Source organism: Anolis sagrei, chromosome 4 (genome assembly GCF_037176765.1).
Source record: "Anolis sagrei isolate rAnoSag1 chromosome 4, rAnoSag1.mat, whole genome shotgun sequence".
In the NCBI taxonomy this organism is placed as follows: domain Eukaryota; kingdom Metazoa; phylum Chordata; class Lepidosauria; order Squamata; family Dactyloidae; genus Anolis; species Anolis sagrei.
The window spans coordinates 243,443,324-243,458,973 of NC_090024.1; the positions used below are offsets into that span (position 1 = coordinate 243,443,324).

Here is a 15,650-nt window from a genome sequence, read left to right on the forward strand (position 1 = left end):
CTTCTTCAAATAATGCAGTACTGCTGGTCATAACTGACCTCCAGCTGGAGCGCTCAAGAGCCAGGGCTTCCCAGTTCTCAATGTCTATGCCAGAGTTTTTAAGGTTGGTTTTGAGCCGATCTTTCAATCTCTTTTTCTGCCCACCAACATTCCCTTTTTCGTTCTTGAGTTTGGAATAGAGCAACTGCTTTGGGAGACGGTGGTTGGGCATCCGGACAACGTGGCCGGTCCAGTGGAGTTAATGGTGGAGGACCATTGCTTCAATGCTAGTGGTTTTTGCTTCTTCCAGCATGCTGACGCTTGTTTGCCTGTCTTCCCAAGAGATTTGCAGGATTTTCCGGAGGCATCGCTGATGGAATTGTTCCAGGAGTTGCATGTGACATCTGTAGACAGTCCATGATTCGCAGGCATAGAGCAGGGTTGGGAGGACAATAGCTTTATAGACAAGCACCTTGGTATCCCTACGGATGTCCCGGTCCTCAAATACTCACTGGGCAAGGTGTACCCCAGCTGAGGTGCAACAGGCTGACTTTTTCATCTCCCCCCTTTTGTGTGTGTGTAAAAGAAAATTGGAATATATATATATATATATATATATATATATATATATATATAAAACACCTGCTGTGCAATTTCACCCTACTCTATTTTTTCGGATCCCCTGTCTAGATACATTACACTGCTGTTTCACCCAGTGTTTTTAAATTTTTAATCTACTGAAATTAGCCCACCCAATATGAGAAATTTCTGTGTTTTAAATGTTGTGATTTTATATTGTTGATGTGTTCTTAAAATGGTTTTGTATTTTATTTATTTTTATATTTTGCTGTGTTCTGTTGTATACTGTCTTACTGCATTGCTGGGCTTGGCCTCATGTAAGCCTCCCCGAGTCCCCTTGGGGAGATGGTGGCGGGGTATAAATAAAGTTTATTTATTATGGTTATGATTCTTATATATTAACGCAGAGTTCTGTGTCTGCTTTTTTCCCCTTCCAGGAAGGCTTTGTGATACCGGACGAAGGAGCGCCACCAGAAGAGCAAGAAGAATATTAATGGTCCGCCGACTTTACCAGCAGAGCAGCAGAAGCGTCAGAATTCAGAAATCAGAATTCTTTGCCCCAATCATGTGCTTATCTGTAAAAAAAAACAAAATACTCCATTGTATTCTTAGAGGACTCACTGGTTTCTTTTCATAATTAAAAACAAAAAAATAAGTACCTCTTCAAGTGCACTTTGCGTAAGTTTAACTACTCCCCTTTCCCCTTCCAATGGGTTTTATTTGAGAGCTCTTTTCTCACTCTTGTTAGCAGAGCAGTATTAACATCTTACTAGATGGTGTCAAGTTGGAAGCAAGAGGTTGCATATGCGGAGTTCGGCGGAGTTGCTTGTTTTGTGCCGGCGTCGAGGCGCCGGTTTGTGGAGAGGTTTTCCTTTTTGTTTTGTTTTGTTTTTTTTGGGTTGCTGTATTGTGCTTTTTGTGGGCGGCTGAGAGAGGAGAAGTAGTGTGTCAGTGGAGCTGTTTTTTTGGGCCTGAAGGAAGGTTTTTGAGCAAATTAAAAGAGAGAGAGAGAGCAAAAGTGTGTGGGTTCCAGTGCAAAAGAGATGCCTTAAGTGGGGCTGGAACAAAGGCTTCCAGATGCCAAATTTGTTGCAAACGTTGACGAGAGGAGATGTTACGTGCTCGAAACGGGGCCGGGGAGGGAAATTCGGCCTTTGCTTTTGGGAGGAACTGCTTCGTAAACCGATTTCAAAAAAGGAGCCGCGGAGATAGGGAGACCTTGCTCGTCTCGTTTCGAAGGTAGCTGTGGTTTGGATGTCCCAAAAGGCCTTTTAAGTGTTTGCTGAGGAGTGTCTGCTTTCTTCCAAAGCAATAAGGCTGTCGCTATGAAATTATTTTCCCGAACACCTGTTGCTTCTGTGTTAGCAGTCCTTTGAATTTAGTGGCTCTTTCCGATCCTTTCTGCGCTCCTTCTCCTTCCTCTTCTTCCAAGCCTGATGATCTAAACTCTAATGCAGACATGGGCAAAGTTGGGCCCTCTGGGTGTTTTGGACTTCAACTCCCACAATTCCTAGCAGCCGGTAGGCTGCTAGGAATTGTGGGAGTTGAAGTCCAAAACACCCAGAGGGCCCAACTTTGCCCATGTTTACTTTGCAGTGCTGCGCTGAGACCGTTCCAGATCTCCGGCTTATTTCTCTTTGTACGTCCTTCCTTTAGCCTTTGCCACGGCTCCGTGGAGAAAAGCGAATTGGCGCGCGGTGTATAACTTGAAATGTTGATGCTGGCGTGGATTTTTGGTTATTCCAGTTTCTCCTTCCTTGGCCCCGTTTCCCCTTCCTCGCCCCGTTTCCTCCCCCCCTACCCCCCATATATATATATATCCACCCGATTGCTGCTCTTTTGGGAAGAGGGCCTTTTTTTCGAGACGTTGGCCAAGGCTAAGCCTCTGCGCTTAGGTGTGTGCTCTTTGTTTTGTTTGCTTCCGGTGGTTATAATAATCGTGTCCTTTTTAAGTGTGTGTAGAAGAAGAAGAAGAAAAAAAAAGAACGAAGCAAAAGCATTTTATGGTTAAATAACTGTTGTTGTAGTGCATGAATTCATTTTCCCTAAGGAAAGAAAAACAAAATTAATTAAAATACAAAACGAATCGATTCAGAGGAAGACCCAAATCCAACAAATGCCAAATAAAAATAAAAAAAGCAAGCCATTATTTAAAAAAAGACAAAAACATCGGAGGTGCTATTTCTTCTCGTGGCCTTCTAGATAACTTGTTGCCCTAAACCATTATTCCACCCAGACTCCTCTTGACAGGGTTTTTTCTACTTCTAAACCGTTTCTAAATAAAGTTCTGTTATTTCAAAGAATGCTGTTGTCTGCTGGAGTGTTGTGTTCTTGTGGAATCGGGTCTGCGCTTCACCGCGTTTCCTTCCAAGATGAAGGATTAGAAGGCAGGATCATCAAGTTTGCAGACGACACCAAATTGGGAGGGAGAGCCAAGACTCCAGAGGACAGGAGCAGGATTCAAAACGATCTTGACAGATTAGAGAGATGAATGGCCAAAACTAACAAAATGAAGTTCAACAGGGACAAATGCAAGATACTCCACTTTGGCAGGAAAAACGAAATGCAAAGAGACAGAATGGAGGACAGTGCCTGGCTTGAGAGCAGTACGTGTGGAAAAGATCTTGGAGTCCTCATGGACAACAAGTTAAACATGAGCCAACAATGTGATGTGGCGGCAAAAAAAGCCAATGGGATTTTGGCCTACATCAATAGGAGCCTAGTGTCTAGGTCCAGGGAAGTCATGCTACCCCTCTACTCCGCCTTGGTTATACCACACCTGCAATATTGTGTCCAATTCTGGGCACCACAATTCAAGAGAGATATTGACAAGCTGGAATGTGTCCAGAGGAGAGCGACTAAAATGATCAAGGGTCTGGAGAACAAGCCCTATGAGGAGCGGCTTAAGGAGCTGGGCATGTTTAGCCTGAAGAAGAGAAGGCCGAGAGGAGACATGATAGGCATGTATAAATATGTGAGAGGAAGCCACAGGGAGGAGGAAGCAAGCTTGTTTTCTGCTTCCCTGGAGATTAGGATGCGGAACAATGGCTTCAAACTACAAGAGAGGAGATTCCATCTGAACATGAGGAAGAACTTCCTGACTGTGAGAGCCGTTCAGCAGTGGAACTCTCTGCCCGGGAGGGTGGTGGAGGCTCCTTCTTTGGAAGCTTTTAAACAGAGACTGGATGGCCATCTGTCAGGGGTGATTTGAATGCAATATTCCTTCTTCTTGGCAGAATGGGGTTGGACTGGATGGCCCATGAGGTCTCTTCCAACTCTTTGATTCTATGATTCTAAGGTGAGGTTTCACTTTGAGCCCATGTCTGCTGTGCCTCTGCAGGCATGGGCAAAATTTCATTTCTAATTAGTCGTATCTAATTCGTTGTCGCGACTCAGGATAGATTCACCTTGCTCAGAACAACACCACACACCAACGTTGTAGGTTTTGTAGTTTATTGAAGAAAAAATCAAAATCATAAACATAGAAATAAGGTTGCAAAAGTTCAATAGCCAAAACAGAGTCTTAAATGCAAAGGCAGAGTTTCCAAGATCCAAAGGCAAATCACATGAAGTATCATCCACAAGCATTGGTCAAACAAGAATCCATGGCGGCATGACAAAGTCCCCAGAAACCAAGATCAAAACCAAAGTCCCAAAGAGCCAAAAGCTTTCCCCAAAAGCCGAGGCAATTCCAGAGAAGTTAACAGGGTGTAAGCAAAGTTGCACTGACAAAGGGTTGACTTTAATCAGATCGTTAAATATGCTTTCCTAGCATTAAAGCATTACGTTGACCTCGAACTTTCTGTTTGTTAGCAAGCCGAGCACTTCGGCGTACCCTTAATTGCAAATGGTCCTCCCTAACGAAATCCCCATCACCTTCAATTTTGGAAACAATTTAGAAATAATTCCCCGCCCCCACTCCCAAATTTAATAATTGGTATAGAAGCATATTTTTCATTGATTGCACAGGCCTAATGGGTAAATCTTGGCCTTCCAGGTGTTTTGAACTTCAATCCGGAGACATCCTAATGCAGCAAGCCCTCGGTATCCGCTGGGGTTTAATTCCAGGAATCCCCGTGGATGTCAGTATCTGGGTGCCCAAATAAGTACAACGACAAAATCAAGAGACTGCATTTTGGAATCTTTCCAAGCCATGAATATGGAGGGGCAACGGTACATAGTTGGGGAGAAAGAACTCATTGTGTCCTTCCTGGCCTCGCTTGCCAGCAATTGTAGGAATGTCTGGAATCTATAGTAGAGCCAAATTGCAGTGCTACATAGGAGCCAATGGTAGGAAACAAGACAAAATATGCAAGATGCTCTGGGCAGTTAAAAAAGGCGCAAAGTTTTATTCTTGCAGGTCATATATCTTAGAAAAAAAGAGTAGATAGACAAGAGAAAGTTACCCAACTTTGGAAGAAGGGTCCCTAATGCGTGAGGTGGCCGATATTTAGTTTGTATGGGCAAACTTGGCCAGAGTTTGTGGGAATGGAAGTCCAAAACACCTGGATTTGCCCATGCCTGGTTTAGAGGATAGAGCAGGCATGGGCAAACTTGGACCCTCCAGGTGCTTTGGACTTCAATTCCCACAATTCTTGAGAGCCTCAGGTCCTGTCCTTTCCCCCCTCAGAGGTTGTGAAGACCTTACAACTTCTGAGGATGCCTGCCATAGATGCAGTTGAAACATCAGGAGAGAATGCTTCTGGAACATGGCCAGACAACCTGGAAAACACACTCAACCCACATTCAATGCCTTTGCAGTGAGACACACAAACAAAACAAAGGTAGAGGCTTCTCCTTTCATTTCTGGCTTCTGGAGGCGGTGCTCGAACTGCTAGGTTGGCAGGAACTGGAACTGACAGACGGGAGCTCACCCGTCAGAGTGAGACCCTCCGGTCTGGCACAGCGAACTTGAGGTTTCCAAAACACACAGACTCAATTACCACACAGCATTCTTCTTCGGTTTCAAAATAATAAGCTTTACTAAAAGCATCTATATACAAGCGACTACAGGTTAATGAGGAAAGATGGCGACTGACAAAGTACAGGACTAAACACACAGACAAAGAAACATCCTGCCCTTCTGACTTATCTGTCTACTAGCTGGTACACTCCCCATTTTTCTCAGAGCTGTTATCTCAGTCTCAAGGACTTTACTCTCTGGCTTATAACAATAATAATCTACTACACGAATGAACATAGAATCATAGAATCAAAGAGTTGGAAGAGACCCCCTGGGCCATCCAGTCCAACCCCATTCTGCCAAGAAGCAGGAATATTGCATTCAAATCACCCCTGACAGATGGCCATCCAGCCTCTGCTTAAAAGCTTCCAAAGAAGGAGCCTCCACCACACTCCGGGGCAGAGAGTTCCACTGCTGAACGGCTCTCACAGTCAGGAAGTTCTTCCTAAGGTTCAGATGGAATCTCCTCTCTTGTAGTTTGAAGCCATTGTTCCGCGTCCTAGTCTCCAAGGAAGCAGAAAACAAGCTTGCTCCCTCCTCCCTGTGGCTTCCTCTCACATATTTATACATGGCTATCATATCTCCTCTCAGCCTTCTCATCTTCAGGCTAAACATGCCCAGTTCCCTAAGCCGCTCCTCATAGGGCTTGTTCTCCAGACCCTTGATCATTTTAGTTGCCCTCCTCTGGACACATTCCAGCTTGTCAATATCTCTCTTGAATTGTGGTGCCCAGAATTGGACACAATATTCCAGATGTGGTCTAACCAAAGCAGAATAGAGGGGTAGCATTACTTCCTTAGATCTAGACACTATGCTCCTATTGATGCAGGACAAAATCCCATTGGCTTTTTTTGCTGCCACATCACATTCCTGGCTCATGTTTAACTTGTTGTCCACGAGGACTCCAAGATCTTTTTCACACGTACTGCTCTCGAGCCAGGCGTCCCCCATTCTGTATCTTTGCATTTCATTTTTTCTGCCAAAGTGGAGTATCTTGCATTTGCCACTGTTGAACTTCATTTTGTTAGTTTTGGCCCATCTCTCTAATCTGTCAAGATCGTTTTGAATTCTGCTCCTGTCCTCTGGAGTCTTGGCTATCCCTCCCAATTTGGTGTCGTCTGCAAACTTGATGATCCTGCCTTCTAGCCCTTCATCTAAGTCATTAATAAAGATGTTGAACAGGACCGGGCCCAGGGGGGAACCCTGCGGCACTCCACTTGTCACTTCTTTCCAAGATGAAGAGGAAGCATTAGTGAGCACTCTCTGTGTTCGTCCACTTAACCAATTCCAGATCCACCTCACCGTAGTTTTGCCTCGCCCACATTGGACTAGTTTCCTTGCCAGAAGGTCATGGGGGACCTTGTCGAAGGCCTTACTGAAATCCAGGTACGCTACATCCACGGCATTCCCCGCATCTACCCAGCTTGTAGCTCTATCGAAGAAAGAGGTCATGACTGAAACCATCTTAAATTACATTATTAACACATTGAAAAACATATATGAAATAACTGCAATTATTTTGACAGATTCCAACTGCCAACCTTCAGGTCAGCAGTTCAGCATCACAAGGGTTTAACCCATTGTGCCACCTTATCACTGAATGGCCTTGCAGCTTCCCCCAGGTAGAAAGCAGCCAGGCTTTGAAGCTGCAGGGCCATTCAATGCTAATATAGCTGGCCAATTGCAACACTCATGCTTACCTCAAACAGACAAGAGTTCTTTCTCCCACTCTGGACAACCTCTGAGGATGCCTGCCATTGATGTGGGTGAAAGGTCAGGAGAGAATCCTTCTGGAGATCTTTCTCCGGGGTTCTCTAACATGAGGTCATTATTCCAAAGCTTGACATCACAGTCGGGTTTGCTCCTCCTTCGGAGAGAAGATGTCGGGGTCCATAGCAGGAGCCATCAATATGGAAGCCCACCTGTCTGCGCCCGAGAGGGTCAGCGACTCCAAAAGGAGCTCCCAGAGGAGCTCCCGCTTAAGTTCAGGGTTCAGCACTCCAATGAGGTTGAGCATCCATCCCTCCGTCACCTGGTGAGTGGCTCCTCTTCCATGTAGAACCCATCCTGCCTATGCCACATCTATGTGTGAATGGGAAGGAGCTTAATCTATGGGGTGTTGTGTCGTTTCTGGGCCGCATGGCCATGTCCTAGCAGCTTTTTCCCTCTGATGTTTCACCTGCATCTTCAGTGAAATGCGGCTTCGGAAAGCCTCCGACAACACAGTCTAATCTCTATCAGTAGAGACCCAGCAGGCTGCAGGTGTGGTAAGCTCATAGAGAAGCTTACCGCACCTCAATGTCCATCTCCAACTGAATCCCTTCTGAAGATGCCACCATGGTGGTCTATATTCCCTTGTCAAAAGCCTCTCAAACTAAATACGTTATGCAGAATATTTAGCCAGAATTTCCTTGGGTTGCTGTGAGTTTTTCAGGCTGTATGGCCATGTTCCAGTAGCATTCTCTCTTGACGTTTCACCTGCATCTGTGGCTGGCATCTTCAGAAGTCTAGAACAACTGTTGGTGGGGGAGAGTGAACAATAATAATATATTATTATTTGAAATACAACAAGATCCAGTACAACAGCCAGCAAACAAGATCGCTCTGCTGGCTGTTGTACTGAATCATACATCGGATACTTCCCAAGTGTCTAGGACTGTGTGATGTGTTGTTGTTGTTCATTCGTTCAGTCGTCTCCGACTTTTCGTGACCTCATGGACCAGCCCACGCCAGAGCTGTGTGATGTATCAGCGAATAATGCGTGCAGATCCCAATAAGGTGGCCTTCTGCAACTGGCAGATGGTAATTTTGTCAGCACTGATTGTGCTTAAGTGCAGGCCAAGGTCTTTAGGCACTGCACCCAGTGTGCCGATCACCACTGGGACCCCCTTGACTGGTTTGTGCCAGAGTCTTTGCAGTTTGATCTTTAAATCCTCATATTGTGTCAGCTTTCCCAGTTGTTTCACTGCAATCCTGCTGTCGCCTGGGATTGAAACATCAACAATCCATACTTTGTTTTTTAACATGATTGTGAGGTCAGGAATATTGTGCTCCAAAACTCTGTCTGTCTGAATTTGGAAGTTCCAGAGGAGTTTGACATGTCCATTCTCTGTAACTTTTTCCATGTTTGTGGCACAAGTTCCAATGAATCATCTAAGCAACGGTGTTGTGCCTCTGCTTGTAGTCTGTCTGCACGACCTTCTTGCAGCAGCTGAGAATGTGATCTATTGTTTCGTCTGCTTCCTTGCAGAGACTACACTTGGGATCTGTTGTTGACTTTTCAATTCTGGCTTTGATGGCCTTGGTTCTAATGGCTTGTTCTTGAGCTGCCAGAATCAGGCCGTCCTTTGTCTCATTTTTCAAAGTTCCATTTGTGAGCCACATCCATGTTTTTCCTTTGTCAATTTGGCTGTCAATTTTCCCCAGGGACTGTCTATGGAGACATTATTATTATTTGAAAAACAACAAGATGAGTCCACAGCAGACTAGATCACTTTGCTGGCTGTTGTATTGGATCACATGTCAGACCCTTCCCAAGTGTCTAGGACTGTGTGCAGATCCCAGTAAGGTGGCCCAGTAAGCAAAAAGTGGGTGCCAGAAACAATATCATACGAAATCTGACTGGCACAACCTGGGGATCACAACCAGACACAGTGAAGACATCTGCCCTTGTGCTGTGCTACTCTGCTGCTGAGTACACATGCCCAGTGTGGAACACATCTCACCACATTAAAACAGTGGATGTGGCTCTTAATGAGACATGCCGCATTATCACGGGGTGTCTGCACCCTACACCACTGGAGAAATTACACTGCTTAGCCGGTATTGCACCACCTGATATCCGTCGGGAAGTAGCAGCCAATAGTGAAAGGACCAAGGCAGAGACATCTCCAGCTCATCCCCTGTTTGGGTATCAGCCAGCACATCAACGACTTAAATCTAGACATAGTTTTCTAAGATCTACAGAGACACTCGCTGGAACACCTCAGCAAGCGAGAGTTCAAAAGTGGCAGGCTCAAACCCAGCACCTCAACCAATGGCTAATACCAAATGAGAGACTCCCCCCTGGGCACACAGAAGAATGGGCGACTTGGAAGGCACTGAATAGACTGCGCTCTGGCACTACGAGATGCAGAGCCAACGAGAAATGGGGCTACAAAGTGGAATCCATGACATGCGAGTATGGAGAAGAGCCAACCACTGACCACCTGCTGCAATGCAACCTGAGCCCTGCCACATGCACAATGGAGGACCTTCTTGCGGCAACACCAGAGGTACTCCAAGTGGCCAAATACTGATCAAAGGACATTTAATCAACTACCAAACTCACAAGTTTTGTATTTGTCTGTTTGTTTGCTTTGTTCTGTTAGAAATGTAATATAATGGACTGGTTGCTCTGACACGCCAAATAAATAGTAAGGTGGCCTTTTGCAGCTGGCAGATGGTGATTTTGTCAGTGCCGATTGTGCTTAAGTGCAAGCGAAGGTCTTTAGGCACTGCACCCAGTGTGCCGATCACCACTGGGACCACCTTGACTGGCTTGTGCCAGAGTCTTTGCAATTTGATCTTTAAATCCTCGTATCGTGTCAGCTTTTCCAGTTGTTGTTGTTGTTGTTGTTGTTTATTATTATAACCTCATTTTGATTGAGACCCAAAGCAGCTTGTGTTTGGTGTCCTGGATGTGTACAACTTTGTAGCCCAGTGTTTGAATCCCCACTCAGCCACAGAAACCATTTGGGTGCATCCCACTCTCTCAGGCCCATGAAACCCTTGGGATAGGTTTGCTTTAGGGTCGCTATAAGCTGGAAATGACTTGAAGGCAAACAACAACAGCAATGTGTATTGGTTTTGTGAGGCACCCAAATGCTAGCTGTCTCGTCTATCTGTGGACGATGCTATTTAGGTCAGGTCCAGCCACCGTGTTATTATGTAAGGTATCACAAGACTCTATTGTTTTTCCTACAACGACATGGGTAAATTAGAGCATTAACAAGGGAGCAATTAGGAGCAATTAATAAAAGCACCCAGGCCACAACGAAAAGCCCTTCAGCATGGCAAACAGTGTCCCAATTCTTAGCCAGAGAAGCTGAAGTTTGATATCCAGGTCTAACATTTTTTTGATTTTTGCAGAGCTTGGATGAAAAAAAAACCCACAATATTTTGGGACCTTGCAGAGCAAGTTGGTGCTGATTGGGACGCGGATGGGCTTCAGTGTTTGCTGTGAGATATGAACTTGAAAAGCACATGGCACTTCAAAGTTGTGATGCTTTATCCATCTCTAGACACGTGCTCACTTGGAAACTTTCTGGCAGTGCTTCTTTGACCCTAGGCCAATTGAGGAGAGGAGGCACAGCATTTATTTTATTTATTTATTTGCCTAGCAAGGGCCTGAAAATTCATTGTTACATTATTTGATATACTTATGTAATGTAGATCCCACCTTTCTTCTACCACAGATCTGCCCTATAGAGCCAGAGCTGTTGAGCGAAATCATAGAATCAAAGAGTTGGAAGAGACCTCCTGGGCCATCCAGTCCATCCCCATTCTGCCAAGAAGCAGGAATATTGCATTCAAATCACCCCTGACAGATGGCCATCCAGCCTCTGCTTAAAAGCTTCCAAAGAAGGAGCCCCCACCACACTCCGGGGCAGAGAGTTCCACTGCTGAACGGCTCTCACAGTCAGGAAGTTCTTCCTCATGTTCAGATGGAATCTCCTCTCTTGTAGTTTGAAGCCATTGTTTCACACCCTAGTCTCCAGGGAAGCAGAAAACAAGCTTGCTCCCTCCTCCTCCCTGTGGCTTCCTCTCACATATTTATACATGGCCAGAGTTGGTGAATCACGTGTGATTGATTCAACCGGTGGCCTTTTTGTTCAGCAAGGACATTCCAGCAGACATTGTGACAATGGCGAGACGGAGAGCAGGGCCACTCCGGAGGATCTTAATCTCCGCGATGGTTCATAGGGAAAGATGCGTTCGGTCAGGTAATTTGGGCCGGGGCCGTTTAGGGCTTTATAGGGTCCAGGGACGACCTAGCTACGGTGATCCAGGCCACGGTCATCTCAAGACTGGACTACTGTAACGCCCTCTACATTGGCCTTCCTCTGTCGGTGATCCGGAAGCTCAAGTTGGTACAAAACGCAGCTGCTCGGCTTCTTGCAGGAATTCCGATGAGATGCCATATAACCCCAATCTTACTACAGCTGCATTGGTTACCCATTGAGCACCGGATCACTTTCAAAGGGATGGTACTCACCTTTAAGGCCTTGCATGGTCTGGGGCCGATGGACCTGAGGGACCACCTCACCCCCTACCAACCTCAGAGATCCCTCCGTTCTGAGGACCAAGATCTATTGGAAATTCCCAGTTTTAAGACCTTGCGCCTAACAGCAACCAGACGCAGAGCCTTTACAGCAGTGGCACCATCACTCTGGAATACTCTGCCACTTGAAGTCCGTGCCTTGTGGGACCTATCAGCTTTCCGCAGGGCATGTAAGACATATCTGTTTCGACAGGCCTTTGATTTTTGATATTGTTGTTTTAAATTGTTTTTAAATTGCTTTTAAATTGTGTTAGATTTTAGCTTGTTCTTGTAAGCCACTCCAAGCCCCAGGGGAGTGGCAGCATAGAAGTTTGAATTATAAATAAATAAATAAATAAATAAATAAATAAAATAGGCCAAAGCCAGCGCTTTGAATTGTGCCCGGTAGCAAACTGGCAGCCAGTGGGGCTGGCGTAACATGGAAGTTGTCTGCTCCCTGTATGCCGCCACAGTTATTAACCTGGCTGCCTCTTGTCGGACTATTTGAAGCTTCCGAGCAGTCTTCAAAGGCAACCCCACGTAGAGTGTGTTGCAGTAGTCTATCCTAGATGTAACGAGAGCATGGAGCCCCCGGTGGCGCAGTGGGTTAAAGCACTGAGCTGCTGAGCTTGTTGATCGAAAGGTCGCAGGTTCGATTCTGGGGAACGGCGTGAGCTTCCGCTGTCAGCCCTAGCTTCTGCCAACCTAGCAGTTCGAAAACATGCAAATGTGAGTAGATCAATAGGTACTGCTCCAGCGGGAAGGTAATGGCGCTCCATTTAGTCATGCCGGCCACATGACCTTGGAGGTGTCTACGGACAACACTGGCTCTTCGGCTTAGAAATGGAGATGAGTACCACACCCCAGAGTCAGACATGACTGGACTTAATGTCAGGGGACTACCCTTACCTTTACCTTTAACGAGAGCATGGACCACCGTGGCCAAGTCTGACTTCCCAAGGTATGGTAGTCCATGCTCTGGTTACATTCATTCATTCATTCATTCATTTGCTTCACTTTTATACCGCATATTTCAGCCCTTGACAGGCGACTCAATGCGGTTTACAGTGCAATTAAAAACACGGCAATACAACAACCGGGACGACAACGTCGCTCCACAACAATTAACATAGACAGACAAATCGACAAACAACATATATAGCGCCTCCGTTAAAGTCAGATCCATTCTCATAGTCATTGTGCCGTTCCTATGTTCAGTTACCGTCTTCCTTAGTTAGTTGCATTGCTTAGCCGAACGCTTGTTCGTAAAGCCAGGTCTTGACCATTCTCCGAAACGCCAGCAACGAAGGTGCCTGTCTGATGTCAGCTGGCAAGGTATTCCATAGCCGAGGGGCCACCACTGATGTCAGCTGGCAAGGTATTCCATAGCCGAGGGGCCACCCTGTCTCTCGTCCCCGCCAAGCGTACCTGTGACGCAGGCGGGATCGAGAGCAGGGCCTCCCCAGATGATCTTAATGTTCTAGTCGGTTCGTAGGCGGAAACGCGTTCGGAGAGGTAAGCGGGGCCAGAACCGTTTAGGGCTTTATAGGCTAACGCCAGCACCTTGAATTGAGCCCGGTAGCGGATTGGCAGCCAGTGGAGCTGGCTCAACAGAGGAGTGGTGTGCTCCCTGAGTGCCGCTCCAGTTAGCAACCTGGCTGCCGAGCGCTGGACCATCTGAAGCTTCCGGGCTGTCTTCAAGGGCAACCCCACATAGAGCGCGTTGCAGTAATCAATCCGAGATGTGACCAGAGCGTGGACCACCGTGGCCAAGTCCGACTTCCCAAGGTACGGGCGCAGCTGGCGCACAAGTTTGAGTTGTGCAAATGCTCCCCTGGAAACCGCCGAAACCTGGGGTTCCAAGCTTAGCGAGGAGTCCAGGATCACACCCAAGCTGCGAACCTGCGTCTTCAGGGGGAGTGTAACCCCGTCCAACACAGGCTGTAACCCTATACCCTGTTCGGCCTTCCGACATCCCATATAGACTACTGTAACATGCTCTACATGAGGTTGCCTTTGAAGACGGTTCGGAAACATCAACTGGTCCAACAGGCAGCAGCCAGGTTACTAACTGGAGCGACATACAGAGAGCATACTACCCCACCCCTGTTGTGCCAGCTCCACTGGCTGCCAGTCCACGTCCAAGCACAATTCAAAGTGCTCGTCTTGGCCGATGAAGCCCTATACGGTTCCGGCCCAGCTTACCTGTCCAAATGTTATCTCCCTTTACGTCCTGCCTCACAGTTTAAGATCATCCAGGAAGGCCCTGCTCTCGGTCCTGCCAGCCTCACAAGTGCTGAGGGACAGGGCCTTCTCGGTGGTAGCTTCATGCCTGTGGAACTCACTCCCCAGCAAGATCAGGTTGGCTTCTTCCCTCCTTTCTTTCGGAAAGAAGGGTAAATCATGGTCCTGAGACCAGGCCTTTGAACAGCAAGCATGACAGCGCTTTAGATGTTGAATCGGACTGGAAATGACTATATGGTTGATGACTTAATGTTTTATTTACTGCTTTAAACTGTTGCTATTTGTGTTTATATTATTGAGGCTCCGAATTGTGGCCGGTTTGTAAGCCTCCCTGAGTCCCCCCTCGGGGGGTCGAGAAGGGTGGGATAGAAATATTGGAAATAAATGAATAATAAATAAATAATGATTCACTAGGTTCTTGTGGGTTTTTTTGGGCTATATGGCCATGTTCTAGAGGCATTTCTCCTGACGTTTCGCCTGCATCTATGGCAAGCATCCTCAGAGGTAGTGAGGTCTGTTGGAATTAGGACAATGGGTTTATATATCTGTGGAATGGCTGGGGTGGGGCAAGGAGCTCTTCTCTGCTGGAGCTAGGTGTGAATGTTTCAACTTACCACCTTCATTAGCATTTGAAGGCCTGGCTGAGCCTGGGAAAATCTTTTGTTGAGAGGTGTTAAGATGTGCCTGGTTGTTTCCTCTCTGCTGTTTTGCATGTCAGACTACACAGAGAAGCCATTGAAATCCACAAGCATGTGGACAATTTCAACAGAAAGGAGGAAACCATGAAAATGAACAAAATTCGGCTACCAGTATTAAAAAAACTCTAAAATTACAACAGCAAAACAGCAGAGAAGAAACAACCAGGCACATCTTAACACTTCTCAACAAAAGATTTTCCCAGGCTCAGCCAGGCCTTCAAATGCTAATGAAGGTGGTCAGTTGAAACATTCACACCTAGCTAGTCCAATGTGGGCTAGGCAAAACTACGGTGAGGTGGATCTGGAATTGGTTAAATGGACGAACCCAGAGGGTGCTCACCAATGCTTCCTCTTCATCTTGGAAAGAAGTGACAAGTGGAGTGCCGCAGGGTTCCGTCCTGGGCCCGGTCCTGTTCAACATCTTTATTCATGACTTAGATGAAGGGCTAGAAGGCAGGATCATCAAGTTTGCAGACGACACCAAATTGGGAGGGAGAGCCAATACTCCAGAGGACAGGAGCAGGATTCAAAACAATCTTGACAGATTAGAGAGATGAATGGCCAAAACTAACAAAATGAAGTTCAACAGTGACAAATGCAAGATACTCCACTTTGGCAGGAAAAACGAAATGCAAAGATACAGAATGGGGGACGCCTGGCTCGAGAGCAGTATGTGTGAAAAAGATCTTGGAGTCCTCGTGGACAACAAGTTAAACACGAGCCAACAATGTGATGTGGCGGCAAAAAAAGCCAATGGGATTTTGGCCTGCATCAAGAGGAGCATAGTGTCTAGATCTAAGGAAGTCATGCTACCCCTCTACTCCGTCTTGGTTAGACCACATCTGGAATATTGTGTCCAATTCTGGGCACCACAATTCAAGAGAGA

At 46.4% G+C, this 15,650-nt stretch overlaps 2 protein-coding genes across 3 annotated transcripts in view; both read left to right on the top strand.

Annotated features, from left to right (window-relative positions):
- MAPRE1 (microtubule associated protein RP/EB family member 1) overlaps window positions 1–2,861 on the top strand; it is a 41,386-nt gene extending 38,525 nt beyond the window's left edge. For both annotated transcript variants that reach the window (XM_060771817.2, XM_060771818.2), the window contains exon 7: window positions 996–2,861. In XM_060771817.2, the coding sequence (XP_060627800.1) occupies window positions 996–1,052 (57 nt within the window). In that variant the 3' untranslated portion in view covers window positions 1,053–2,861. The remainder of the gene's footprint in view (window positions 1–995) is intronic.
- A 4,540-nt stretch (window positions 2,862–7,401) lies between these two features.
- EFCAB8 (EF-hand calcium binding domain 8) overlaps window positions 7,402–15,650 on the top strand; it is a 90,542-nt gene continuing 82,293 nt past the window's right edge. The window contains exon 1 of the mRNA XM_067467070.1: window positions 7,402–7,556. Coding sequence (XP_067323171.1) covers window positions 7,402–7,556 — 155 coding nt within the window. The remainder of the gene's footprint in view (window positions 7,557–15,650) is intronic.